We start from the raw sequence: 26,905 nt of genomic DNA on the forward strand, positions 1-26,905 counted from the left end.
AAATTTGCGAAGTTTACGGAGACAATGCTGTCTCAGTTCATGTAGCACAATAATGGTTCGCTCGATTCTTTCGATGTGAAAGATGCATCTCGCTCTGGTCGACCTATCATTGAAAAAGTCGATGAAATTATGGAAAAGATTGACCAGGACCGTCACATAAGCAGCCATGACATCGCTAAAAAACTTAACATTCATCATCAAACGGTATTGAATCATTTAAAAAAGGCTAACTACATAAAGAAGCTCGATGTTTAGGTACCCCATGAATTGTCTGTAAAAAATTGCATGGACCGAATTAACATCTGCGATTATTTGCTGAAACGAAATGAAATCGAACCATTTTTGAAGCGAATGGTAACAGCAGACGAAACGTGGATCAAATAGGACAATAACGTGTGAAAAAGATCATGGTCTATGCGGGGTAAACTCAACAAATGGTCGGAAAGCCAGGATTGATGCCTCGAAAGGTTATGCTAACTGCTTGGTGGGATTAGAAAGGAATGCTCCAGCCTGGTCCAACGATTGATTCTACATTTTACTGTCAACAACTGATGAGATTGAAGAAAGCAATCGAAAACGAAACTGATCAACAGAAAGGGCCTTGTCTTCCACAGATCACACACATCTTTGATGACTCGGCAAAAGCTGGGAGAGCTTGGCTGGGAAGTTTTGTTGCATCCCCCATATAGCTCTGACCTTGCACCATCGGACTACCATTTCTTTCGGTCAATGCAGAATTCCCTTAATAGTATAAAGTTGGCTTCAAGAGAAGCCTGTGAAAATTACTTGTCGCAGTTTTTCGCCGAGAAACCAGAAAACTTTTATACTGATGGCAAAATGTCTCTAGCGAAAAAATGGCAAAAAGTGGTCGATCAAATGGTACATATTTGATTAAAGTTCAATATAAAAATAAAAAAATAAGTTGAGGTTTGTTTATATATGAACATACTGTATGTATGAATATTTGTGTTGGAAAAGCATCGGCAAGTGTATTTTCCCTTTTCTATAGAAACAGGCCTTTTTTGGGGTATAAATCATTTGTTTAATTTTGATTTAAAAGTTTTAGAAAATTTGACTTTCAACATAAAGTAGTTGTATCCGATAGTTTATTAATAAACCATATTGCATAAATTTATTGTTCATGGACTCGACATAATATTCATTTCTCAATAATTTTTTTAGACTTCAAATGTCTCATGGCAAGTTTAGCGAATCAAATATATTAATGAAAATCGATAGGAAGTTTCGGAATAAGAAATAAGAGAGATGAGCAATATCTTTCTTTCCACAATTTAAAGAAAATTCACTCGTTGTGAAAGATCCAAATATTGTGTGCTTTCCTTTCTGGATTTTTTTGACGAATCCCCTGAGTTACGACCGAAACCAACGAGGCGTTTTAAATGAAATTCACGCAAACTTCCAATCTAATGTGTTGAAATATTTTTGAAGATTTGAACTCTTAAAATGCTTACAGTTCCCCAGAATAATAAACTTCAGCTTTTATTTTAATAAAACTTTATTTTAGCTTGAAACACTTACACATTCAACTACAACAATAAGTATGTAAAGACAGTGGATTCGTAAAAAAACAAGTATTAATATAGTATATAGTATACCTACTGACATAAAACTATAAACGAACACCAGTAATACTACTTTAGTTAAAAAATATTGCCAAAACAGCTGCATGCAACATTTTCCTACAAGGCACACAACAAAAGCTGGTTGAGTTCAAAATATTTACATAAGGGCAGCTGTGCAAAATAAATTCAACAATTTATCGATTAAATGCTGTTACAACACATTACAATTAAGCAATGCAAATAACAAGTTGACATTAAATTATTCAGCGTCTAAGTAACAATTTTCCTAAAATAAATTAACAACTAGATCAGAATGCATCAGAGTTACGGTGTATGCAGCTACACCCACATCACTCAATGGCTTTAATAGGCAATCGCTTAAAGTGTTTAGCGCGCTCAAATAGGCAGGGTCATTGTAAGCAGCATGCAAACTGGAAATGAAAATGAAAGCAATATTATTCACAGGTGTATGTGTAAACATTCAAAAGTGGCAATTAAAAGTGAGAATTAAAAGGCAATCATCTATTTTACTTGCTTATGAGCACACGAGGTTAATGCCGCATAAGAAAAGACCTTACCCAAAACGCAGCCGGTGAAAAGGCCAAACGTCAAATGGCAATTGGACTCCAGCAGTACACCGATAAGATTGCTGCCGACGACGCTTCCCGTTCGGCCGAGCAATAAGCAAATACAAACTGCTTTGCCACTGTAAAAAATATATATATTATTTATTTATTTATATATGTATGTAGAATGCCATGCTAACACGCTGGAAGAGGAGTTTCACCTACCGCAAATGGGTGGGCACTAGTTCCACCACACCACTGCCCAGCATGGATATACACAGGCCTGGCATGGTGAGAAACACAATAAACGATACGACGATAGCAGTCGGGTTGAGCAGCCAAAACAGCGTGACACAGCATACCGCGCTGAGGAGCAAAGATCCAATAATTGTTGCTTTGCGTCCAAATAATTTTATGACCCCGCCTATCAGAATATAGCCCACCACGTAGGCCAGGCCCATGGAAATCGAGTCAATATAGCTTTTATCGCTGATCTCATCGGCGCATACCTGAAAAAATGGAAAACCGCTAAGTTCAGTTTGACATTACGCACACTCTAACAACCTCTCAAACACTTTAGAATTCTAACCTAACTTTTTTACTTTAGTAAATATTTACCTTTGTAGTATTTGTAAGATCATTTCTATCATTAAATGTGTCACCAATAATTTGACAAATTGTTTCATGATTTTCTGCTGTAGTCATGCTAAGTCTATTTTGAATTTCTGGAAACCACAGACCCATGCCACTAGAGCTAGAAAAATAATGTAAATATGCCAGACACATAAAATTTATGAAAATAATGAACTCTGCAACTATAAATTGTAGATCTACCTGAAAAAGAGGCCGCACATAGTGACACAGCTAATCAAAAAATTTAGAACGTATGGACGATGTACTAATGGGCGAGTCTCCTGCCAGATGTGCTTAACAGTCTGAAAGCTGATAAGAAGCCACAAAATAATAGACATAACTGTATGCCAACGTATGCGCTTGCGTAGCCTATTCATCTTACCATGACTTGCTCGTAATGTGCACCTTATCGGCTGCCAACGTTCTTTCGGCCTTTAGTTTATTAACGCCTAACTGCTTCAAATCTTTGCCAGTGTTACATTCACAAATCCAATTTGCTGCTGCTAAGGCTTCTTCATCTTTACGCAATGATAAAAGCAGCTTAGGACTTTCCGGTAGCATTAATAATATGCAAGCAGCTATTAGACCTGGCAACAGATTGACGATCATCATAAGCCGCCAGGGACGAAACGCAAAGCTATCGCTCAACTGAAGTGACCAATCCATGGAGAGCACCAACCAAGCGATTGCTGTTAATATTAAAACTCTTTTGTAAAAACTTTCACAGTGAGTCCCAAAAAGCTTTGGACTTACCAGGCACATATGTCATCCCTACGCCCACAAACAAACTAGCATAGTTCATTGCCAGGGCATTGTGCCTTCGCGCATGAAATTCACCCAAAAATGCGTATGTCGTGGAGGAAGGGCCAGCAATACTTTGGGTGGAAAACAACAATTTATTAAAAATCAACATGATTTACTTTGTAGTCTTATAACTAATACTTACAAACAGCCCACCACGAAGCGCATGAATACGAAATACCAAAAGCTGGGCATGAACATCGATATCAGCGAGCACAAACATCCGCCAAAAGTTGCAAAGAGCAATATACGCCGACGTCCTGTGGTGTCACTTAGATAGCCCCAAACATATGAAAACAGCGCTATTCCTGAGGACAGACGAGTACGAATACGAATAAATATATTTTAAATCAGTACGTGATTAAAGTGACGTTTAAGTTTTTATTTCGAACGAACGGTACTCTACTGTTCTATCATGTCCTAAGAGAGGCTAGTTTTATTTTTTATGCCTAAAAGTCTAAAAACAAAAATTCATCACTTTCAAGCTTTTACGGACCAATCACTAACTAAATATGACGTCGAAGCTCTACAACAGTCTCAGGAATGGCGGTCAAGGTGATCGCTTTCTTTGACTACTGTGATGCGGTTAACCATGAATTCGGATTTGTGAAAATCGATGAAATCACGGTACTACTTAAACCTACTAAGAGTCCGATAAATCAATACCTAAATAAGCTGGCATATAAAATTGGACAATGGGGATGGCACCGCCCACTATTAAGTAAAATTACATATCTCGAGACTTGCTCGACCGATTTCACCCAAATTGGGTTTATGAAATCGGACTACAATCACGCCTACTTCCCATAATACGAGTAATACAATTTAATTTCACATTTGATTATTTCACATTCTAGTACACAAATCAACACAATACGAGTACAATTTTGCGCTAATAATTCCTTTACAGAATGCCACTTTACATATTATCAAAAATTGCCTAAATTCAATCAAAATTGTTCAAGCCCCTAGGTACCGAATAAACGGACCTCAGTACGTATAGTTGAATTTTTGCCGCATGTGTCAAAGTTCAAATTTCCTGACAATACTACTCCCATGTGCTTAATATAAAAGTATGAGGATTTTCAATTTATCTCAAGCAAAGTGAGGGAGCGTGCTTTACTCCTAACAATGTATTTTTGTGCCCCATATAACTAATATCTGGATTTTCGAACATCCGGCTGACTTTATTCCATTTAATTGGTGATGGTATGAAACCTTAATGAAACCAAGAGAACATTTTTGCAGTATGTGGTATGTTAATAGTTAATATGTGATGTTACCAAGAATAAACAAAATCGGGTCGCTACTTTCCCCCACTCCCATATGCTACATATGTATACCAGCTTATGCCGAATATGTGGTCAGTGTGTGCTTGGACTCCGATCCGATCCGATAGAAGTTTTGTACCTTAAGGTTTCCCTGGAAGTTGCAAGAGTATAAAATATTTGGTTCCACCCGAACTTATACCTTCCCTACTTCTTTAGTTTAATAGAAGGTTTACCCAACACTTCAAAGTACTTCCCCAGCGTTGATCTTGGTTAACTTGGTTATTTCACACTGATCTTGATATTGATTTGTTTATACGTGACCATCTTTATCAGCACTTATTGTGATATATTTAATTTTACTTGTTAAACACTTGAAATAGTAACTTTTAAGACTATATATGTATGTATATATGTATGTATATATATTTATAATCAACAATGAAGACACATTGAATTTAGATCGTAATCCGCTACAGACCGGTAATTCCAATTCTCGATTATTTGTTGATGATATATTGAATAAGAGTGTTAGAGTGTTATCAAAGTCTTATGAAAGTTTTCATTCATACATACATATGTGACATACATACATAAGTAAATTTTTTTATTGTTAGTAGGGAACATTTGTTGTATTTTTTCCGTTTGGTTGGCGTGACAACTGTCAAACATATTCAATAACCTTACAGCCTTTGAACAAACAACATCATTTTTTTCTTTGCGTTGAAAATGTCAAATTTTGTACCGAAAAGTGATGATTTGCGGAAAGCATTACTTTTCATTTCCATTTTAAAAAAATGCTGAAGAGTCGCATGGGATCATTCATAGAAATTTTTTTTCATTGAGTTATAAAATTCATTAGAAATAAAAAATTTTCCCAAAAATAATCAAACTTTAACTGTTAATATCTTTTAAACGTTTGGGTTTACGAAAAAATCATAATAGACCTTTTTTGTAGAGCATTCAATTTCTTACAAAATCTAAGGAACAAGATATTTTTTCAGGTAGTTGGAAGCGAGATATAAAGTTTTCAATCTGATAATAAGAAAAAATAGAAAACTGTATGTAGGAGGACCTTCCCGTTACAATTAAAAACTCATGTTTGGAGAGGCTTTCTTAGAGGTGTCTAGGAACCTATTTTTCCGAGTACCAATCGAAAAAAAAAAGTTTTTTTGAATCACAGGATGGACCCACATAACACCTAGTTGACTTTATGCCACATACGAGTATAACGTCCAATACATGAATTATACCCATTTTTGATCCTTGCAAGTTGCAAAACATAAAATGTACGGTTACACCCAAACTTTCCATTCCTTACTTGTTGCATATGCCATATTGGGTAGTCGAAAAACTCTTTTCGTATTTTGTCAATAGATTTCGTTGCAGTCATATGACTCCAGTATCATATTATGTCATACCAAAAAGTTTTGGAAAAGTAAGATTTTAAGCTTCATTTAACGATGCTGTATCAGTTCATGTAGCACAACAATGGTTCGATCGCTTCCGTTCTGAAAATTTCGAAATTTCGATTTACACAGATTTAATGACGTCTATAGGGGAAAAATGGCAATAACCAAAATGGTACATTTTACTTTATTTATTTATTATTATTATTTTATTTGCTTAAACTTCTTAAAACTACTTAAAATCTATATGGAAGATCCAAAATGTGAGTTCGTTTTAAGCGTCTAACATCCATACTTCTGCCTAGTAAATTTATTGCCAGTAAGTTTCCATTATTAGAAAATCTATCTAAATACTTTCGACAAGATTTGCTGATTTCGTCTTTAACAAAAGGTATATTTAAGTCTTTGTGGATTTCGAAGTTGCTTACATATCAAGGAGCACTTACAATGCTTCTTAAAGTTTTCGATTGATATCTTTAGAGGATTTCAATGTTGGATATACTCGCCGTACCCCATAACTGCATTGCATACGTCCATACTGGCTTAAGGATTGACTTGTAAAGTCGTACTTTATTTTCAAGGCTAAGTTGTGATCGCTGACCTAAAAGCCAGTACATTTTTTAAATCTAAGCCGCTTCGTTTTTTTCTTTTACGTGTATCTTCCAAGTGAGACGTCTGTCCAAATAAAGAAAAAGGTATTTCACAGTTTCATTTTCAGAAGTTTAAGCAAATAAAATAATTTAAGAATAGTATATTGATTAGTCTCAATGGAGAACAATCAATCCTGTCACTACTAATGTATTTAAAAAATTTGCTGATTGTCAATTGATAGATTGCAAATAAATTCACATATATTAAAAAAAAAATATTATTATAAATATATGTATGTAAATCCAAAAAAATTAGTTGAAGTTTGATAAGAAATTCGAAAAGACTTTTTCGACTGCCCAATATGTATGCAAATGCAAATGTGTCACTGTTGGGGTAGCGCTGAAATTTTAATTATTTTACTCTGTGTTTCTTGTAGTTACTTACAATGCACACATACAATGTTCCTTTAATATCGTGTCCGCTTCCGACATTTGACGAAAACAAACTTTGTAAATAACAACACACGTCAAAATAGGTGTGTAACGTATCAATGCACAGCTGATACGTTTCTTAAATGATACAAAGCAGTCCAATTGAAAAGATGTACTGAAAGTTTTTAATTAAGATTCAACCCGATAGGTGAAATACTGCTCGTAAACGAACGTAATCACGTCGCTGCCGAACAAAACCGCTACAAAGACAATTGGAAATCAAATTCAGCGCTATTTGCATACACAAATTCATATAAATTTTTGTTTAAAATGAGAAAACTTCACGAAAATACGAGTAGCTCTTCGGGAAAACCTGCATTACCATTATATTATTCCCCGACAAACTAGATCTCTAGATATCTACATGAAGTGTCTGTACTAAGCCTCAAAAGGAATAATTTTGGGTATTTGATTTTCTTAAAACAATTTCTGAAAACTCAAAGCAAGTTTCTCAACCCGTGTGTAGGTATGTGTGTGCAATTAATAAGAATTATGCATGCTGCCTGATAATTATTGTGAAGATATATCAATCGTACACATATACATACAGTACATATGAACTTGGGCTAATATACATACAAATATTATCTGCGAGACAGCTCCACGTGTGAATATGACGAATTTATCGAACGTTTTTCTCAATACAAAATCATAATGTTGAAATAACTTTATTTCTGGCACCGAAAAATTTCAAGTAACTTTATGCAGCAAGCTGATTATTGTTGTAAAATTTAACATTTTTTTTATTCCTCATTCATACCGGAAATGAGATCTAATGGGAGGAAATAATATTTTGTTTTATAAAAGTACGCCAAACCATCGAACGGTCACATTTATTATACCCTGTACACGGTATTTTACGAAGTTTGTAACACTTTGAAGGAAACGTCGGAAGTCCTATAAATTATATATATACATAAGTATAAATGATCAGCGTAACGTGCTCAGTCGCGATTCAATTCGTCTGTCGCTCAGTTTTGGAGATGTCGATCTGAAAGTTTGCACACGTCTTTTTCCCCCCAAGAAGCTGATCATTTGCCGAAACTGTCGATATCGAACCACCATAGCATATAGCTGTCATACAAACTGAACGATCATAATCAAGTTGTTGTATGGAAAACTGTTTTATGTGGCAAGGTATGTGCCTATAACGCGACAACATTAACACCCGAAATCAGTGAATGATAAATATGTATATAGTTCGGTAATAATAAAATATTGAAGAAAAATTATTTCACAGGAAATATCAGTAAAAAGGGGAAAGATGTTTTGTTTACAATACCTAACGCATTGTGAGCCTTTCCTAAATGCATATGAATTCGGTGCATACTTACCCACAAATGAAGCGGCGCTCATGATAGCCTTATCCACCGATGTTGTAGCGAAATCGCACTGAGAGGCAAGCGTTACAATACTCATGCCCATTGTCTCGTTGATGACCATCATCAAGAGCAAGCCGCAGGTGATCAACAGTAACCATTGCGTGCGGCCATATCCTTTTGAAGAGAGAAAAGGAAAATATGTTGAAAATAAAAGCCACTACTTTGCGGCTCAACATCGCACCTATCATATCAAGCGCAGTGTCGTAGTCATGCTGCAGGGGTGGTGTGTCCTGCGCAGCGTTAGACGCACTAATTTCCTTGGCATTTCGCGCACTTGTGGAGTTTTCGATATCTTCCACGTTAGGCGAAGCGTTTTCGTGGGAATTCGGTTCAATGGCTAATTTTGTGTCACTGAAATTGTTATGTGGCGACATTTCTATGAAAGGACTTCTGAAATCTTTATTTCTCAATATTTTGTATAACTTAATTTCAAGCAATTCACACACTTATTAGATTGCAACTAAATGAAGTATCACTTGAATTGTCGTAACCGTTATCGTTGCCGCAGTCACCGACTGCCAATTTATAACTGAACCGCCAGCTTCGTATTGACTTAGCACCTATTCATGCCGCCTGTTCACTTTGCGTGGCGCTCACATTCAGTTCTTATCAAAAATTTCCGACAACTGAACCAGCGCGTCTATGTATGTTCGTTTGTTTGTATGTCAAACGTAAACTCTTCGAGATGTTCGCAAACGTACAACAGATTTCGCATCGATAAAGGTATATCTCTTTTGCAATTAAGGCACTTTGATGACTTTTGAAGAACCGCATATTTAGAGAGTTTTAGCAATATCGACCAAATTAAGTGCCGACGAGCATATGGATGTCTGTGTATGATACAGTGCTCTCCAAAAGAGAAATACGCTGAATAGCATATCATTAGTGAATCGTAAATATGTATGTCGTGATTGACAGCACGCTGGAATGAATGAGCCTAGCAGTAATATGGTCCATTGCTAGTAGGTGCTCCGTTATAATTGGGTTCATTGCTAGTAGGAGCTCCGTTATAATTGGGTAGTCGCAATTTTTCCGCTAGAGGCATTATTCCATCAGTGTATATCGAAACTTCGAAATTTTCAGAACGGAAGGGAGCGAACCATTATTGTGCTACACGAACTGAAACAGCATTGTATCCGTAAACTTTACAAATTTCATTGGTGTCTTGCGTGGCATTCTTCCCTTTTTTATAAAAAAAATCAAAATATAGCGAATTTCTTCATTATTCTCACTCATTTTTGAAAAACTTTTTTTTCAACTTCCCCGAGTTTAACTTTTTTTTGGTTAAATTAAATCGCACCTTTCCAACCCTACATGGTATACAATGTGATTGGTAGCACTGGAGATATACGACTGCAACGACATCTATTTACAAAATACGAAAAGACTTTTTCGACTACCAATATTAAGAATTTGGCTTAAACATTTTGAATTAAAAACTGGACAAAAATGTAAATCTACTGCTACAGAGTGGTAGAACAGGATGTACGCAAGCGCGAAAAAATATTAGTTCAAAAACATTTTTTTGTCAATCTAGAATTTGGGATTAATTTTTTTTATTTTCAATCCGGGATTTGGGATCAGAAATCTGAAAATTCTTAATTAAGTTTCTGAAGATTTCAACACAAAGTCCTTAATTCACAATAAATAGTTAATGGTTAATACTACTCAGTTTTATACAGCATCAAATCTGTAGAGTCATGCGGAGCGTATGAGTAACACAAAATTCTAACAGCTATAGCGATCAAGAAAACCAAGCTTGAATACTTAAAATTACTACAAACAAAAATATTTATGCCGACAATTTTAGATGAAATCAGTAGTCTCAATTTTCAAATTTTTTTTTAAACAATATTTATTTTGCTTGCAGCATTAGTAATTGACATTTTCATATATTTATGTAGCTTTAAAAGAAGTGTTCATCCAAAGGCAAAAAGTATCCGCATATCGCACAAACTGAAAGTGACAAGACATTGCATTATTAAAAAAAAACCAGAATGATTACAGCAACGTTATTCACCGAATGGAAAACACGAGAACAGCATGAAAGCTTCAAAACAAAAGCTCTCAATCAATTGAGCCATAATGGTTGTGCCAAAAACTGCGCCAAAGCGGCCAAATATCAAACAAATGCAAACCGCCTTGCCTCTAAATAAAAATATTTCAAATTATTAATAAATCTAAACAAAATTGATGAATGCATGCGCAAATAAAAGCATAAAAAAGTCACCTTACAAAAGTAGGTATGAATTCCAGTACCGCGCTGTTCATTAAATTTGTCATAACTGCGGGTATCGAAAGGAAGAGAATAAAGGTGGGAGGTATTATATTCAAACTAGACACAAACGGGAGACAAATGCCGCTGATTCCAGATATCATCAGTGCTATGCAAAATATGGGCTTTCTCGGAACGACCAACAACATTAGACCAAAGCAAAGATATTCAATTAGATATGAAGCACCCAAAAAAATTGAATCCCAAAAAGACAAAATATCCTCGCTACATGCCTAGAAGCAATAGAGATAAAATAATTTAACTTTTTCGAAATACTTATATTGGGTCTGAAAGCTGACTATATGAAATCAGTATAATACAAGGTTTTCCCTAAGATTACTTGAATTTTTTTTAAACCAATATAAGTACACTGAAATCCAGATTAAACTAACTGAGATTATTTTTCAAGGGAACAGATTAAGAAAAACGTTTGCCTAAGGCTTTATCACTTATAGAGCTTATATAACAAATAAAGTTGGGGGAAGTAATCAGCAAATTAAATATCATACAGGAAATAACATCGAGCGCATTTACAAATTTATCGGATAACGCGCATAAAACTATACTCGATCTGTTGAAGGAGCTTCTAAAGCATAATTGTTCTTTTTCCCTCTCTCGGTGCATATTTAAACGAATGTAATATGTAAAGTTAAATAAATATGCTTATATCAAAAGGCCAAAATCAAACCATTGTCTCCTTGGCTACTTTCTTATTATGGCTTATCGCCTCGCAAATCGAAAAATCCATTTCGTTACTCTTATTTCTATGCTCTTGTTCCCAGGTGAGAGTATGGTTTCTTATGTCCGTGAACCAGATTGCAACCCCATTGGCACTAAACGAAAATTTTTAAACAGAAAACGATCACATATACATATGTATATACATATTTCCCGTTGACTCTTACACTTACACGAGCAACAAGCCGAACATAACAACGCAGCTGAGCAAGAATCGTTTCACATAAGGATGTCGGAATAATGGTACAACCTCCTTGGCCATTGCCTGAAACAAACTTAAACAAGTGTCAAAAAATTGCATGAACAGAAGTAAAGAGTTAAAAACAAGAATATGAGGTATGTTATATAAGTACATACTTTGGTGCTGGGGTCATTCCAGATTTTAACAATGGTCTCATATTACCAATACCAAAATCTTCTAAAGTCTTTCCATTGTTAAGCAGACACAGCCAATTTAACACTTCTGAGCATTCTTCATTTTTATTAACCAACAGCAGAAATTTCGGACTTTCTGGCAGTCGCAAAAGCAATAAGAAACTAATCCATCCAGGCACTGAGAATAGCAATCCAAGTACGCGCCAAGAGCGTATTATCAAATTACCGATTATGGGTATATACAATTTCCAATTCACCATTAACTGGGAAAGTCCTACGGGTAACGAAATTCCAGTTTAAAAGGTACTTGCATTTGTATAACAATAACTGTAAATACATATGTATATGTGACCTGGTCTACGGAAAGGGGGCTTAGGTGTCAAAAATAAGGAGAACAATTAATGAGATAACGAGAAACTGAATTATTTTTAACAGCTTTTCCCAGAAAACTAGTTTTCGCACGTTAGCTCCCGTTTCGTAGACCAGGTCACATATCGATTTTTAAATACCAGGACAATAGACCATAGCAACGCCATTGAACATGCACATATAGTTAATGATAGAAGCGCGATTTCTTGGTGTACAAAATTCCCCGAGATATGTAAGCGCCGCGAAACCAGGGCCAGCCACACTTAAGCGAATAAGCGAAGATATATTAAAAACGCAGATCAACATTACCAAATTAGTTTAATTACCATATGCCAGTCATAAAGCGGAGAGTGAGAAAAACCCAAAAATTTGTGATTAACATGGATGAAAACGAGCAAACGATTGCCATTGCGGTACTGCGTACAAGCACCGTTCGCCTTCCGATTTTGTCGCAGAAATAACCCCATATGTAAGATGAGAAGATCATGCCTATGGGAAGATAGAGACATAAACGACATAAACACGTCTACAGATTATGCTATAGTATGTTACCGATATATGCTGCCGCCTGTATAGCCGCTTTTGCTTGCTCCGAACTAGCGAATTCGCACGCGCTCTTTGGTGCTATGATAGCCATGCCCATTGTTTCGGTGATTGTGAACATTAGCAGTAGCCCACAAGTGACCAAAAGTTGCAAATGCCCCTTACCGAAGCCTGTGTGAAATGTCCGTACAATTTCATTTTTCATCTTTGTTCGACATACATACTTATGTACTTATATTCCATATAAGTATACTTATGTATGTATGCATTTTATGAAAACAAAAACAAACGAGCGCTTTACCTATTATAACCATAACATCATCAAAGTGCGTGCCGTACGGTAATGCAGACATATGAATTTTCAGTTAATGACTAAAAATTAAACATTTCAAAATTGACAATTCAAAAAATTATTAGCAAAACAAATTAGGCACAGTACTCTCCAATGTCACACACGCGAATAGCAGAGAAATAAAAATAATCGAAAATTGAGACAATATTTTTTAAGAATATCAAAAATAGTAATTTTTTTTTAATGTTTGTCACAAGTAACAATAGTTATGCACTTATTTGATTTTAAGCCTGAATTTATGTATGTAAATACGGTAACTAATTCCTTTAAAATGTTTTTGTGCAAAAAGAAATATTAGTTGATAAGGACTATCATTTAAAAATCTTATTCGCCATTTTTATAAAGTCCAATCTCAAAGATTTTTTTTTAGCAAATACCATTTTCCTACATAAGTATATTAAATATTCGCTAGTAAGACAAGCTTTGATTATAGCATTAATGCGGATTTATTAAATTTCACAGAAAAAAAACTTGAAAAACGGCTACTAAGGGTTACACATTTTATTATAGATTACTTTAAACTAGCTGTATATTTTCAACCTCCTTAATTAAGTCCATGTGTTTAAACTCATCGGGCTTTTTGTTGAACGTCTCTAGTAGCTTTAGCTTGTTTTCGTCACTCTTACAATAAAACATTTGTAATTCATTAGCCAAGCATTGTGCCTCCTGTGCCGTCAGGACTTTGCTGTCGTATTCGCCTCGCATCAATACAATATCTTTATCTTTCATTTCAGTATAATGCACAATAGTTAGGCACTCTGGCGCGTTTTCGGCATGCACCTATGAATTATAGATAATTTAATATATGTAGATGTAAGAGCAAATCACTAATAAAGAAGAAAAACCAACCTGGTAAGCTAGTAGCGGCGTGAAATGCACCGCATTTGCAGCAAACTGCAACATGATAAACTCGAAACCTTCACTTCGCGGAAGTGGCAACAAAAATATGGGGAATTGTTTAGCTCGTTGCATAAGTGTATCAAACTGATTCGCAGTTAAAGTGGCCGCTAAGACATCTTTAGTTTTGTGGTATTCATACCAAATGCTTGAGATTTCTTCCGCTGTTTTGTCTGCAACAAGTTCAAGCTTCATGATATCTGTAAGTTTCTTGTAGGGTATCTCATTGGCTTCCTCATTTTTCCGCGGTTGTTTTGGATTGAGAAGTTCGGAATAAGTTCTTTAAGTAAAAACCATTAATATAACTTTCGTGACAATTTATAGTTAAATATTTACCTCGATTGACTCTTCCCATCCTTAATAGGATTGGCAACTTTGTCCACACGTTCTAAAAACTCTTCCGGAGAAGTTTGTTGAAGCCTGGCAATTTTCTCTGCATATTTATCAAAATATGGATTTTTCTCTTTCATTTTATCCAAAGCATCCTCGGCACGTCTCATTGCTGACATGCTTATAGTTCTTTTAAGTACGTTGTTGATTGATAAGAGGCGCAGGCAGGAACGGGAACAGGCCATAACAATCGCAACTTACGGCTAACCCTTAAAATTTTCCCAAATCGCTCGAAGGGGAAAGGTTTTTACACATGGAAGACGTCTAAAATTTTTTTGACAATGACAAATTACACAACATAAAACAGCTGTTCAATCTGGAAACTGTTAGGGTAGCCCATTAAAGTAAAATTCCTTTTTATTTAAATATAATTGCTCTTATTCTACCTCGCGGTTTAAAGAAATAAACGACTTTACCAAAAGTTAATAAATTCACTTTTCTAAAAAGTACCTTTTACATAGAATTTGGATTGTCTGATATCAGGGAAAAGTGATTTTATTATTTGAAATTGGAAACCCTTAACATTCGATACTCCGCATTCGACATTTCGACAATTCGAACTGCAACTCATCGAATTATATTTATCTACAGAGGTGTGTGAAGTTCTATTTCGCACGCGATTTAAGGAAACATTTGTTAAGATATTCGCTTTTAAAACACTTATTTGTTAATATAAAACCAAATACAAAATGTCGGCGAGTAGTAGCGATGTAAAAACAGAACAAATTGATTTAGCAAAGTTAAGTTTGGAACAATTAATGCAAATCAGACAGGAAATGGAAAAGGTGCGTCCACGGCAATGGCAATATCTAATATACAATTTTTGAAAAAATAACTTTTTGTAGGAAATCAACAGCATTCAAGCTTCATTACAAACTCTTTACAATTGTAAAGCGAAGTACGCTAGCTCGAAGGAGGCACTGGAATCATTCCAACCTGAGTGGCAAAATCGTCAAGTATTAGTGCCGCTTACAAGTAGCATGTATGTACCTGGACGCATTAAAGATCTCGATAACTTTGTAATTGATGTGGGCACAGGTTATTATGTGGAAAAGGTTTGTGGATTTGTGTCTAAAATATATTGATGGTATAATTCAGAATTTTTAACTTTAAAGAATTTGGAAAGCTCTAAGGACTATTTCATGAGACGTGTTGATTATTTACAAGAGCAAATTGAGAAAATTGAAAAGATCCAAATACAGAAGAGTAGGTTTCTAAATGCTGTTGCCGGTGTAATGGAGATGAAACAACTCGCACTCTCGAAACAGATGCAACAACAGCAAAGTGCATAAGAACAAAACATTTTCCTTGATATTGACAAAAAAATTTACATTTATCATGGAATAATAAAAGTTTATTAACGGAAATTTGCTTGTATTGAACGAATTCGCCTGCAAATAAAGATAAATGAAAAGCTTTTAAACACGACATCTTCATATGCCAATCGATCTATATATTTTTACTATTTTAGGGGGAAGTAAGTTATAAATTAATATTATTATACATTCACATATACTTGGTACATTTTAAACCAGTCTGTATTTTATTTTATTTTAAACGAACTATTTCTTTTTAGCTTCCTCAAGTGCAATGCCGAGCATCTTAATTTTCTGTTCATATACTTCCTTTAAATCCTATAAAAAAAGTTTATAAGTAGAAGAATTTTCAAAAGTTGTTTAGTGTACCTTAAATATTTTCGACTGTATATCATATTCAGCTCGAAGTTTGTCATAAACTCCTTTAGATATTAATAACTTCTTCTCAGTTATGGCACATTTATCCTTCTCCGCTTTAATCCATTGTTGAGATTTCTCCAAACGCACTTGCATGTGATCGCATTCGGCACTCTTCAAGTTCAACATATCTTTAGTCACCTGTACAACATCCTTCATTGCTTCCACTTGATTCTTGAGCACCCCAACTTGTTGCTCTTGTTGTTTACATACTTTAGTTTTTTCAAAAAGCAAAGTTTTTGCCTTCAGCAATAGCTCATCCTGCTCCTGTCGTGACTTGGGAGCGTCCACACCGCCCAACATAACCGACTGTTTGAGCGATTGCTCCAATTGATTTACCCTGCGCTTAAGTTGTTCATTTTCGGTTTGACTTTGCTTCACAAATCACAAAATAAATGTATTGTGTTATTAAATTGTATTAAAAGAATATATTATTCTAACCTCTAATTCCTTACGAAGTGTAAAAATTCTTTTGCGCGACTCTTCTACCAGCGCCTGTTTTTCACTCTCTAATGTGAAAACTATATCCAAAAGTTCATTACTTTGTGGCTGGGCTTCTTGATCTTGTACTGGTGGTGGAATCACAATTTCACTGGCTAAATTATTGTTAACATCTTCTATGGAATCTGTAGTGTTTTCAGACATATTGCTATTTTATTTAAATTTCTCCAAAAATTTTCCTGTGAATATATCCGCTGTTTTCCTACTACTCGGCCAAAATGTGTGTCTTCTTCTTACTTTATTTATAAATACCACACTGCATTGCTATTTTTAGCCAGTACGCAAAGTGCGCGCGCCGCTGAATATACACATGCCACCAAAAATTAAAATTATAAAAATTTTATTAAAAAAATTCACGCCATCAAATGTCTGCACTAATTCGCATGATTGTATTTTTCCGGAAATAATTTTTATTAAAAAAACAAATTGTGTTGTAGTCCAAAATTTATTTAATTAAATTTTAGTAAATAAAACTGTAACTGTTGTTTAATATGTAGTGTGTGGTTGAAAGTGACATTTGTTACCATCGAAACGGGTTCTGACCTTATCATTAATGTTTAAAAGTAAATGTAAATAATAAGTGTGTAGAAGAGGCAATACGAGTAGTCCCAAAACTAATACGAATGGTTCGAATGCCAATTAGCCATCGAGCTCCCCAGCGGCATGGGCGTCAGCATAGTTTTTGCCTCCCTTTTCTTCTGGATTCAGTTTGATCATATCATCGATACGCAAGATGGTAATAGCGGCTTCAGTAGCAAATTTAAGTGATTTTATTTTTGACATCGCTGGTTCTAAAACACCAGCCTTCTTGTTGTCGCGTACAATACCTTCGATCAAATCCAAACCCGTCCACTTAAGTTGAGCATGTTCAGTTTTTGTTTGGCTGGAATTGTGGTAAGCGCGTAGTTTTGCTACCAAGTCTGTAGCGTCCTTAGCAGCGTTCACCGCCAATGTTTTTGGAATGACCAATAGAGATTTTGCAAATTCAGCAATAGCCAATTGTTCGCGGGAGCTCTGTAAAATATTTCACATTAATCAGTTTTTCAAGTGCTATGCTAATATTTAATTTACCAAAGAAGTTGCAAAATTTTCCAAATATATTGAAAGTGCAGCTTCGACACAACCGCCACCGGCTACAACTTTTTTACTTTCCAACACACGCTTTACAACGCACAGCGCATCATGAATAGATCGTTCCATCTCATCACAGTAGAAGTCATTAGGTCCACGCAAGATAATAGAAGCAGCAGCTCTATTAGCGAAATGTAATCATTCAATCACTTCGAACACAAATATTTTTAAACATTTACCTAGCTTTAGTGCCTTTAATCAAAATTAGTTCATCATCACAAATTCGCTCTTGTGCAACTTCGGCAGCTTCTCCCACCATAGATGCTTCAAAGCTCTCTTCCCCTTCCATATTAGTCAACGAAGTGAGGAAGGCGGCTCCTGTGGCTTTAGCAATGATTTTCAAGTCACTCTTCTTAACACGACGCACGGCCATGGCACCAGCCTCAACAAAGTATTTCATGCAGAGATCATCAATACCACCCGAGCATAGCACAACATTTACTCCAGTTGAAAGTATTTTATTGATGCGCTCTTTGGTGATATCCATTTCACGTGCACGAATTCCTTCAAGCTTATCCGGGTCATTAATAAGTACTTGCACTCCCATTTTCATTTTTGTCTTTTGTAGAGAGAAATCTAAGCAAGCTATTTTTGCGTTGACAATTTTTTTCGGCATTTGTTGTGAAGCAATGGTACAGTTCAAAGCATAACCAGGTATCAAAACTGACTCGCGTGCTGATTTACCATGAGCCTTCAAGACATTAATAGCCTTAATTGAATATAAGGGACTTCCTTTCGGATCTATGATCTACACAAAAGCACAACAAATTAAAAATGTTTAATAACCCATTTCTACTAAATGTACCTTCACTGCTTGCGCGGCATCCACAACCATGGTGGCGAACAAATCAGCGTCGGCACCAATGATTTTGGAACTCATCGATGTTTTTGCAATGTTAATTAGGGAATCACGTCCCAGTTCATCAACAGGAGCTGTTAAATGTTCTGAAATGTATTTACAAGCTTCTTTGCATGCCAGACGATATCCAGCAATGATTGAAGTTGGGTGAATTTTTTGCTTTACAAGCTCATCAGCATTCTGAAAAAAGTGAGGTCATATATACATAGTTAAATTTTAATAAATAAAGTCATAATATTATTATTGTACCTTTAACAACTCTGCGGCTAATATGACAACTGATGTTGTACCATCGCCAACTTCTTCATCTTGTAGTTGCGCTAGTTCCACAAGAACCCTTTTGAATAAAGAACAGCATGAAAATTTGAATATTTAATGTACAATTTAAAATACTTACTTGGCAGCTGGGTGCTCCACCTCCAACAATTTGAGAATTGTGGCACCATCATTGGTAACAGTGACATCACCAATGTCGTCTACCAGCATTTTGTCCAAGCCAACGGGGCCCAAAGAACTTTTTACAATATTTGCAATGGAGCTCGCAGCCATAACTGAAAGCATATTAAAAATATTTTAAAACCACACCCTTGTTCCCTTACTTAAGGACCTAAATGGTAATAATTGTAACCTCACTTTTTCATGTAAACTGTATGTATTTTAATTAAGGAATACAAATTTTAGGTCTTGATTTTTCAATCAGAATATCACACATTTGCAACATTATTTTACAAACATTCTCGAAAAGTCACAATTCAAGGAATATTTCACATGTTGTCTTTTCTCCCGGCAATGCTTGGTCGCAGATGTTTTTATAACTCTGAAATTCTTACCATTTTGTGTACGCACGGAAGCGCCTGATTGTCTTGTGCCCGCAATGGACAGAGGGCTAGCAATAGTGGACATCCTTTTGGTTATTCTTTGAGATTTTTAATTAAAAATCAACAATATTTTAGAATGCTGAAGAAAAACGATGTGCGCCTGACTCACTGTGTCGGTGACAAGAAAAATGTGTGCTTGTTCGAATTCGAAATGTCTTCTTTATTATAATTTTCCTACGAGTGGCAGCTCTAAACAAGTGTTACCGTAGTAAAAATCTTCCGTCAATAAAAAAACTATGTTTTCGAATATATAAAATCGTTAATATTAAAAAACAAAAAACAAATTTAACGTTGCATTTACCTTTATTCAGATTCAGTAATATCCACATATAATAAAAATAGTAAATTGCTTCATCTCAACGTAACGCAACGAAGAAAGTCACCGATTGCCTTTTTCATATATAAAAAATTTAGAAATCGATACCTATTATTTATCGATGTTTTGAAAACACCATTTACATCATTATTACTGCAGTTTATTTAGTTTATACGTTCTCTAACATTCCTGTCGTAGTTAATTACAAGTTTTTAGTTTCAAATAAATATAAACAATATTTTGATTGATTTAAGTATAAATTAGACCATTAATGTAAAGTTAAAAATGATACCATTAAAATGTATTTTACTTCTCAGCGCTGTAAGCATAGGTAAACAATTGTTCATTGGCCACACCCAGCTTCAGTATGGATGCTGACTCAAGCCTCACATTATTAAATTTTATTCATATTTGTTAAAAAGTTTCAGCGCAGCAAAACCAATTGGAGCAAAACAGATGTATTATTCCAAGAATTCTACAAGGAAGTTGGTTCTCATGGGAAACTGGTTTTCCCACACAAACTGTAATAGATGCGACTTCCATGTCACGCCGTGGAGTATGTGTAACCATGTCTGGCCATGGTGATGAGTATTCATTCATATTTAAAGAGCGGTCGGCAAATTGCTATCATTGTGTTCGCACGGTTATAAGAACACTGAATGTGTTTGAAAAAGTTGAAGGTACAAATCAATTTATGTCTAAATAATTTTGTGATAAAACTGTCCCTTTTCTATTTTAGGTCCATGCGTTTCTATACCAACGGGAGTAGAGCCAAGCGTCGAAAATGTTTGCAAAGGAATAAGAGATGACCAACAATTAGTGACATTGTTTAATGAGAATTTTGTTCCCATCAATTGTCGGTCGTCGCTTGAAGGCGTATGGCATTTCACATATCAAGTAATATTAGATATTCTTCTCAAATTTAAAAGAAATTTTTGTAAGAAAGAACATGTATTTATTTCTTTAGAATCGTTTCCGGTTTACTGGTGTCTGCAACAAACCCGATGCGCGTATTCAATCTTGTCAAACAGCTGGTACTCAATTCTTGATACAAAATCAGAAATTCAATGTCACGTACCAACAGTGTGAGGGAATGGAAGGCACATTTTCCGGTACTGTGGAGTATAGTTGCTTGGGCGATTGGTTTGTCGGCAAAAATCATTATTTTGCGGTGGCAAATACGAAAGAATCGCGAAAGGATGAAAAATACCGATGTTTTCTGAAAAATCGTGACGATGATTTGTACATTGGTGTCTCTATTACTGCTGAATGTAATACTTTGAAAACGCCAGAGAACTCGCCCGAACGTCTTAAGCTTACACCTGTAAAAGCGGAATATGTTGAACCCGGTTGTACTCTCCCACAAAATTTCTCTGGTGAATGGGTCAATACTGCAAATATCGATGCAGATGTCTCTATTAGTGAAACACATATAAACGAGACATACTACCCCGATCGAGCACGTTACCGTCGTACGATATACGTGTGTCGCGAGCGGCGAGATAATCGAATTATGATGGCTCGTCTAACAGTGGATGGCTGTCAAAAGGATTATGTATGTTTTGATTTTCAACCACGTCATCACAATATTATACGCTACCGCAAAGGTTTGGCTGTTATCAAGGACGATTTCAGCACAGTTTGCTCGTGGGTTCAGTTCAAAAATGCAGAGGCTTGGAAATATGACTTGTTTCTAGCGAAAAATCCGGTACCAGTACGTTGCCCAGTGGCGGGAAAATTCAATTTTACACAACGTGGAGAACATCCCTTCAGAACAAGAATTCTCGGAGGTGTAACCTTAAGTCCTCGACCGAACATACATTGCAAACAAAATATTTCTGATTTATCAGTCTGTGACACAGATCAAAAAGAATTGGCTATTGATGAGAACTACTGTCTATCAGTAGATCATTTGGGAAGGCCTGTGGATATATACAGTTAGTTATGTTTTTAATTTTTATCAAACAATGATTCCAATTTAATTTAAAATTTTAGGTGACCCTGATTATCGCATGAAGTGTATAGGTTTTTGGAAAGAGAATCTCAAATCTTACCTCATCACATATGATGATTTGGATCCACTTTCTAAGTACCGTTGTTGGGTATATCAACGCGCAGATTTAAATCGTGTGCTAATGTCGCAAGGTTTGTATGCCACATTATTAATTAATTTGCATCGAAACTAGATTTTTTACTTTGCAGCTGTTGGAGCCTTTTGCAAACTAAATCAAGATGTCACCTCATGGAATCACACAGAGGGTGCCGCAGTCGCCATTGATGCCATAGAGTACGAACGAGAGCGAGACGACTGCCCTATGTACTTCGATGATGGTGCCTATCCATGGAAAGATTCGGATGCATCCAACATTATATTTGATTGGAATTTTTATAAAGCAGGTGCGAGCCCCATATTGTCATATACAAGTGGTATTTTTTTAAGTGTCGTCACATGGATTTTATTTTAACCAACCGTGTTCATTACCCGCTCTCACAAATAATTTTTTAGAATATGGTGTTAAAAATTTTAAAATGCAACGATATACCTTGATCAGGAATCTCTTAGAACGTATAATTTACGATTTTACGAACTTGAATGTGTCTTATTAGCTCATAAGTAAAAGTATTCGATTATGTTTGTACATTCCGTCCTCATTGGTAACTATAATTCTAAGTCGAAATTTATATATGTATAATTACGTACAACTGTTAAGTGCATTAAACCGTCCATTTTTAAATAAAATAAAAATTAAAAGCAAATGTGAAGTTTAATGTATTAATTTAAAATATATATATTTGTGCGAAGACTTAGTTTGTGCAAATTATTTAATGCATATTAAGTTCGGTAAAACAAAAACCAAGTGGCAAGCGACATTTATATCGATAACAATTTTTCATGTCTACTTGGCAACGCGGTATGTATTTGACATTAAGAACTGCTGTTTTTATATCACTCCTCGAAAAAAAACAAGCGGAATTTGATAATCTGCTGGAGCAGTAAAGGAAAATTTGCAAAAACATTGAGCAAGTGCTTCTTAGTCAAGATCATAGTTACTTAATTGTTATAAAAATCTAAGTGATATATCCAAAATGGCTCTTTCAGTAATGCTGCGTAATGCCGGCAAATTGAATGGTAAAGATAAATACGGGAATTGTCTTACATTATATAATCGCGATCTTTTAAGTTGTAGGACTAGGTAAAACGGCCCTATCTTTGCCCATGAAAACTTTGACAACAAAGAGTACTCTTTCTGCAGAAAGTTTGAAAACTTTAGCGAAACTGAATAATGCACAGGTATGTTATGTAAATAATATAATAATTTCAAAGCTTATAATGATTATTTCTGTTTAGTGCTTATCAAGAACCTTCTCATTAAGCTCTCCTAAGATGTCTGCAGCTAAAGGCAATCACGTACCTTTATGGACCGCTGAACGCCTGATATCTCTTTCCCTGCTGGGTGTTGTTCCTGCCGCTTTTATCTACCCTTCGCAAACGCTCGATGCTCTACTTGCAGTTTCTGTAGTCCTTCACTCGCACTGGTAAAAAAATATATATATTTTTCATTGTTTCAGCGAATAATCTATATTTTTATATCTTCGTTTATACTGTTTCGAAAAAGGGGTGTGGAGGCCATAATTACAGATTATGCTCGCCCGCAAGTGGTTGGACCACTCTTACCAAAAGTCGCCCATGGTGCCTTGATATTACTGTCTATTGCAACCCTTGGTGGACTTTTCTATATCATACAAAATGACGTCGGAATTGCCAACTCCGTTAAACAGATTTGGAAGATCAAGGCTGCTGGATCTGGTTCAACTGTTGAGGAAACCACTTCTAAATAATTGCTGTATCTTTTCTATTCATTACATAGTAACGTATTAAAGCAGTTTAAAAATTATAATAAATTAATTAAATTATGTCAAACGGATCTGCAACAGCTAAAATCGTAAAATTTTGATTTTTGTATTCGATTTAATCGTACCTACACGAAATGTAACTAATGAAAAAAAAGCTGTATTACGAAATTAGAGTGTATTAAAAACAGTTACCTTAATACAACTGTAAACCAATGAACCATGAAATAAAATTAAACATCAAACATCTAAATTTGTTACACTTATGTTTGCCGTAAAATGAAGAAAACATTTGACAAGCAATAAGTAATGACGATATGTTTAAACATAGGTTGTATAAATTAGCATAAATATAATTGGCGTTCTTTATTACGTAAAGTTAAAACATTTGAATAACAATGTATAATACATAATATAAAAATCTTTTGTGCTTTCCGATAGATGCTTGAGAGGTCACGTACTCTCGACATTTTTCTTGTGGAATAACTTGAGAGCTTCCCATTGCTTAGAATGCAATAAAATATGAGGTCGGCGAGCGCGCATGAAGTCCACAGCTTCTTCCGGTGACCAACCGTTTTTCTAATTCAATACAAAAATAATATTTTAGTAAAAAAGCTGTGATAAAAATATAAAGAAAACGACATAATTCTAACGACATATACTATAACCTGTATTTGATGGTATTGACAGATACAGGAGGTTCTCCGCCTAAGTTAGTAGTTTCCGAGATACATATTTGTAAATACAGTCTGAAATTATAAAACTCATTTATGATTTCTCCTATGTTTTACATACTTTGTGCACATTTTGCACTTAATATATCTGCAGTTAGACTATTCGTTTTGAAATGCTTCCAAAATATGGATTTACTATGCTCTTTTTGAAGAAAAAGTATATATTAAAAAATACTTCGCACTTCTAGAAACTCCTCTATCTGTCCATACCATTAAATCAGCGCGCCAATTCATAGTTTTGCCGTTCTTTTAATAGTCTCACCATCATTAGGTAACATCCAACAAGGGTAGCGCTACGCGTGCGCCCAGCCTTGCAATGAACATATACAGTCCCATTATTCTCAGGCTCAGAAGCCGCATTCAAACTTTTTATACGTTTCTCTTGAGGTAGAAATTGGTTTATAAATTTTACTCCATCATAAAGTTTATCTTGATCTGGTGCTTCAAAAATATCTGTTGTAGGTAATTGTAGAAAACTAATCCCATGCGATTTCCATTTCTCTGAGTCATTGGAAAACATAGATAGCTCGTAGTCTTCATTCATGGAAACAACTGCTTTCACGTTTTCTTTTGCGATCAACTACGGTATAACAACAAACACAAATTTAGCACAGCACAAGAACAGATAATTTTAGATACTTTCTTACTTCTTTCGCCTCCGAACGGAAGGGTAAGGCACCCAAAATTACATTCTCATCAATGCGATCGTACCAATTCCTCAAGGATGCTTTTTCCATCAATACATTATAAAACAATGTTGGATAAAATGTTACGCGAGCAAACATAGCAGACTGTTCGAAAAAAGAAGTTATTGAGTAATTTTCATTGAAGCGAAAGTTTTACGACTAAAGGCGTAAAGCTCAGCTCAGCGCGTATAAAGCAACTAGTGAATATATCTTAGGCACTACCTAAACAAACAACTCTTCACAAACTCTCTCTGCTTACACCTTAGCGCACGTGCGCTCCACAACCAGTTTTTGGATGAGTTATTTTGTGTTTAAATAGCGACGATACAACGATATACATACGTCCAAAATAGTTTACTTACAATCATGTTGATACGTATTTTAATGAATCACTACTCTCAGAAGAAACCAACCCAACAAAAGCTTCCAAACAAAGCTTGAGATTTTTTATCGCCGATTCATAAATAATTCAAGTCTAAACTGTTCACTGAAGCTGAAATTTAATTTTTAATCCCATTCACATAAAATTCTTGTTACGTTATCTCCTCTATTGCTTCCACAGATGACTATTAATAAATTCATACATATTTATATTATTTTGAAAGGGTCAAAGTTGACATAACCTGAACCGCGGTATATTTTAAGCTGTCACGATCAGCTGTTGAAAGCACTTGGAAAGTTAAGTACGGCACACATTGATGGCGACAAATGAGGAACAACATCTGTAAAATATTAAACACACGTTCTTACGGGAATAATTATTTAGACGACAGCACTACTTCACGGCAGCAGGCTGTAGCTGTCGCTGAATTAAAACCATTTCTAATTTTCCGACGACAATGGGCAACTGTGGTGTTGGCAGTAATATGTGAAATGTAAAATTATTAAAATCTCTAACCTATTAACAAATTTTTTTGCACAAACAATTTTACTTTGAACAAAACATTTAAATTTCATTGAAGCTAAAAGTTTTAGTAACGGCAACAAGGAAATTGTGTAAGAGTAGTAGTAAGAGCCTCTATCACTTATCTTGAAGAATCGTCGTTGCGCAAATAATTTATCTGGATTCTTAAAGCCAATGCTTTCATAAATAGTATTTTTCGTCGGAAATGTAAACAAACAAACTAATTTATGAATTGTCAGTGAAACCGCGTCGAAAACAAGCATTGTCGAATTAGATTCTACAATCCACAATTGTTTTTCCAAGATTTTTTTCAATATCGGGGCAAACATAGTATTATGCATCTTGTTTTTTTATTGAAGAAATGGTTGAGTGGAATGCTACAACAATAAAACATGGATTGTATATCTAAATATTACAAAACATCATTAAATTCATTCTCCCTCCCTAATTAAAATAATTATTATTTGCAATTTTTCATTTGATGCAAAATACCCAAACAAATATTTTACAAGTATTTCCATGAAACAATTAAATAATTTAAAGAACGGAGACCAAAACTTATAGTAAGTAGTTTTTAAGTAATAAACGTGAGAATGTTTGTTTTACAGTTATTCAGTGGGTAATAACTTTTTAATTTATCTTTAACAG

General features: G+C 35.1%; 9 protein-coding genes across 10 annotated transcripts; 3 read left to right on the top strand and 6 right to left on the bottom strand.

Moving 5' to 3' along the window:
- Positions 1–1,530: 1,530 nt before the first annotated feature.
- Positions 1,531–9,262, bottom strand: LOC120766859 (synaptic vesicle glycoprotein 2B). The gene is made up of 10 exons (XM_040092588.1): positions 8,906–9,262; positions 8,677–8,838; positions 3,729–3,891; positions 3,536–3,657; positions 3,165–3,471; positions 2,984–3,091; positions 2,768–2,903; positions 2,375–2,658; positions 2,162–2,289; positions 1,531–2,014 (listed from the first exon to the last, which is right to left on the bottom strand). Exons 1-10 carry the CDS (start codon positions 9,096–9,098, stop codon positions 1,980–1,982), a joined length of 1,638 nt encoding a protein of 545 aa, XP_039948522.1. The 5' UTR covers positions 9,099–9,262; the 3' UTR covers positions 1,531–1,979.
- Positions 9,263–10,591: 1,329 nt separating this feature from the next.
- LOC120782581 (synaptic vesicle glycoprotein 2A) lies at positions 10,592–13,383 on the bottom strand. Its single transcript, XM_040114928.1, has 10 exons — positions 13,326–13,383; positions 13,034–13,195; positions 12,808–12,970; positions 12,622–12,743; positions 12,095–12,386; positions 11,911–12,012; positions 11,688–11,832; positions 10,955–11,232; positions 10,745–10,872; positions 10,592–10,680 (listed from the first exon to the last, which is right to left on the bottom strand). The coding sequence occupies exons 1-10, from the start codon at positions 13,375–13,377 to the stop codon at positions 10,631–10,633; spliced, it is 1,494 nt and encodes a 497-aa protein (XP_039970862.1). The 5' UTR covers positions 13,378–13,383; the 3' UTR covers positions 10,592–10,630.
- Positions 13,384–13,798: 415 nt separating this feature from the next.
- On the bottom strand, positions 13,799–14,936 carry LOC120766564 (ATP synthase mitochondrial F1 complex assembly factor 1). Its single transcript, XM_040092154.1, has 3 exons — positions 14,610–14,936; positions 14,226–14,553; positions 13,799–14,156 (listed from the first exon to the last, which is right to left on the bottom strand). The coding sequence occupies exons 1-3, from the start codon at positions 14,846–14,848 to the stop codon at positions 13,893–13,895; spliced, it is 831 nt and encodes a 276-aa protein (XP_039948088.1). The 5' UTR covers positions 14,849–14,936; the 3' UTR covers positions 13,799–13,892.
- A 299-nt stretch (positions 14,937–15,235) lies between these two features.
- On the top strand, positions 15,236–16,101 carry LOC120776627 (probable prefoldin subunit 5). Its single transcript, XM_040107437.1, has 3 exons — positions 15,236–15,448; positions 15,509–15,718; positions 15,779–16,101. Exons 1-3 carry the CDS (start codon positions 15,353–15,355, stop codon positions 15,953–15,955), a joined length of 483 nt encoding a protein of 160 aa, XP_039963371.1. The 5' UTR covers positions 15,236–15,352; the 3' UTR covers positions 15,956–16,101.
- LOC120776622 (cingulin) lies at positions 16,100–17,158 on the bottom strand. The gene is made up of 3 exons (XM_040107422.1): positions 16,838–17,158; positions 16,349–16,771; positions 16,100–16,297 (listed from the first exon to the last, which is right to left on the bottom strand). The coding sequence occupies exons 1-3, from the start codon at positions 17,039–17,041 to the stop codon at positions 16,226–16,228; spliced, it is 699 nt and encodes a 232-aa protein (XP_039963356.1). The 5' UTR covers positions 17,042–17,158; the 3' UTR covers positions 16,100–16,225.
- Positions 17,159–17,465: 307 nt separating this feature from the next.
- LOC120776616 (T-complex protein 1 subunit alpha) lies at positions 17,466–19,790 on the bottom strand. The gene is made up of 7 exons (XM_040107411.1): positions 19,718–19,790; positions 19,285–19,438; positions 19,137–19,224; positions 18,834–19,067; positions 18,208–18,776; positions 17,969–18,149; positions 17,466–17,911 (listed from the first exon to the last, which is right to left on the bottom strand). Exons 1-7 carry the CDS (start codon positions 19,788–19,790, stop codon positions 17,537–17,539), a joined length of 1,674 nt encoding a protein of 557 aa, XP_039963345.1. The 3' UTR covers positions 17,466–17,536.
- Positions 19,791–20,251: 461 nt separating this feature from the next.
- Positions 20,252–22,844, top strand: LOC120782659. Its single transcript, XM_040115034.1, has 6 exons — positions 20,252–20,412; positions 20,504–20,761; positions 20,821–20,978; positions 21,049–22,018; positions 22,077–22,226; positions 22,284–22,844. Exons 1-6 carry the CDS (start codon positions 20,367–20,369, stop codon positions 22,544–22,546), a joined length of 1,845 nt encoding a protein of 614 aa, XP_039970968.1. The 5' UTR covers positions 20,252–20,366; the 3' UTR covers positions 22,547–22,844.
- A 162-nt stretch (positions 22,845–23,006) lies between these two features.
- Positions 23,007–24,186, top strand: LOC120782528 (succinate dehydrogenase [ubiquinone] cytochrome b small subunit, mitochondrial). Of its 2 annotated transcripts, none has more exons than XM_040114839.1 (4): positions 23,007–23,211; positions 23,264–23,373; positions 23,431–23,618; positions 23,699–24,186. In XM_040114839.1, exons 1-4 carry the CDS (start codon positions 23,169–23,171, stop codon positions 23,919–23,921), a joined length of 564 nt encoding a protein of 187 aa, XP_039970773.1. In that variant the 5' UTR covers positions 23,007–23,168; the 3' UTR covers positions 23,922–24,186. The 2 variants fall into 2 exon arrangements, with proteins under 2 accessions (XP_039970773.1, XP_039970774.1); XM_040114840.1 differs by having other exon boundaries at positions 23,270–23,373.
- Positions 24,187–24,261: 75 nt separating this feature from the next.
- LOC120782527 (phosphatidylglycerophosphatase and protein-tyrosine phosphatase 1) lies at positions 24,262–25,964 on the bottom strand. Its single transcript, XM_040114838.1, has 4 exons — positions 25,716–25,964; positions 25,315–25,458; positions 24,930–25,247; positions 24,262–24,512 (listed from the first exon to the last, which is right to left on the bottom strand). Exons 1-4 carry the CDS (start codon positions 25,719–25,721, stop codon positions 24,387–24,389), a joined length of 594 nt encoding a protein of 197 aa, XP_039970772.1. The 5' UTR covers positions 25,722–25,964; the 3' UTR covers positions 24,262–24,386.
- Between the last annotated feature and the right edge of the window lie 941 nt (positions 25,965–26,905).

This window comes from Bactrocera tryoni, chromosome 1, assembly GCF_016617805.1.
Source record: "Bactrocera tryoni isolate S06 chromosome 1, CSIRO_BtryS06_freeze2, whole genome shotgun sequence".
Taxonomy (NCBI): Eukaryota; Metazoa; Arthropoda; class Insecta; order Diptera; family Tephritidae; genus Bactrocera; species Bactrocera tryoni.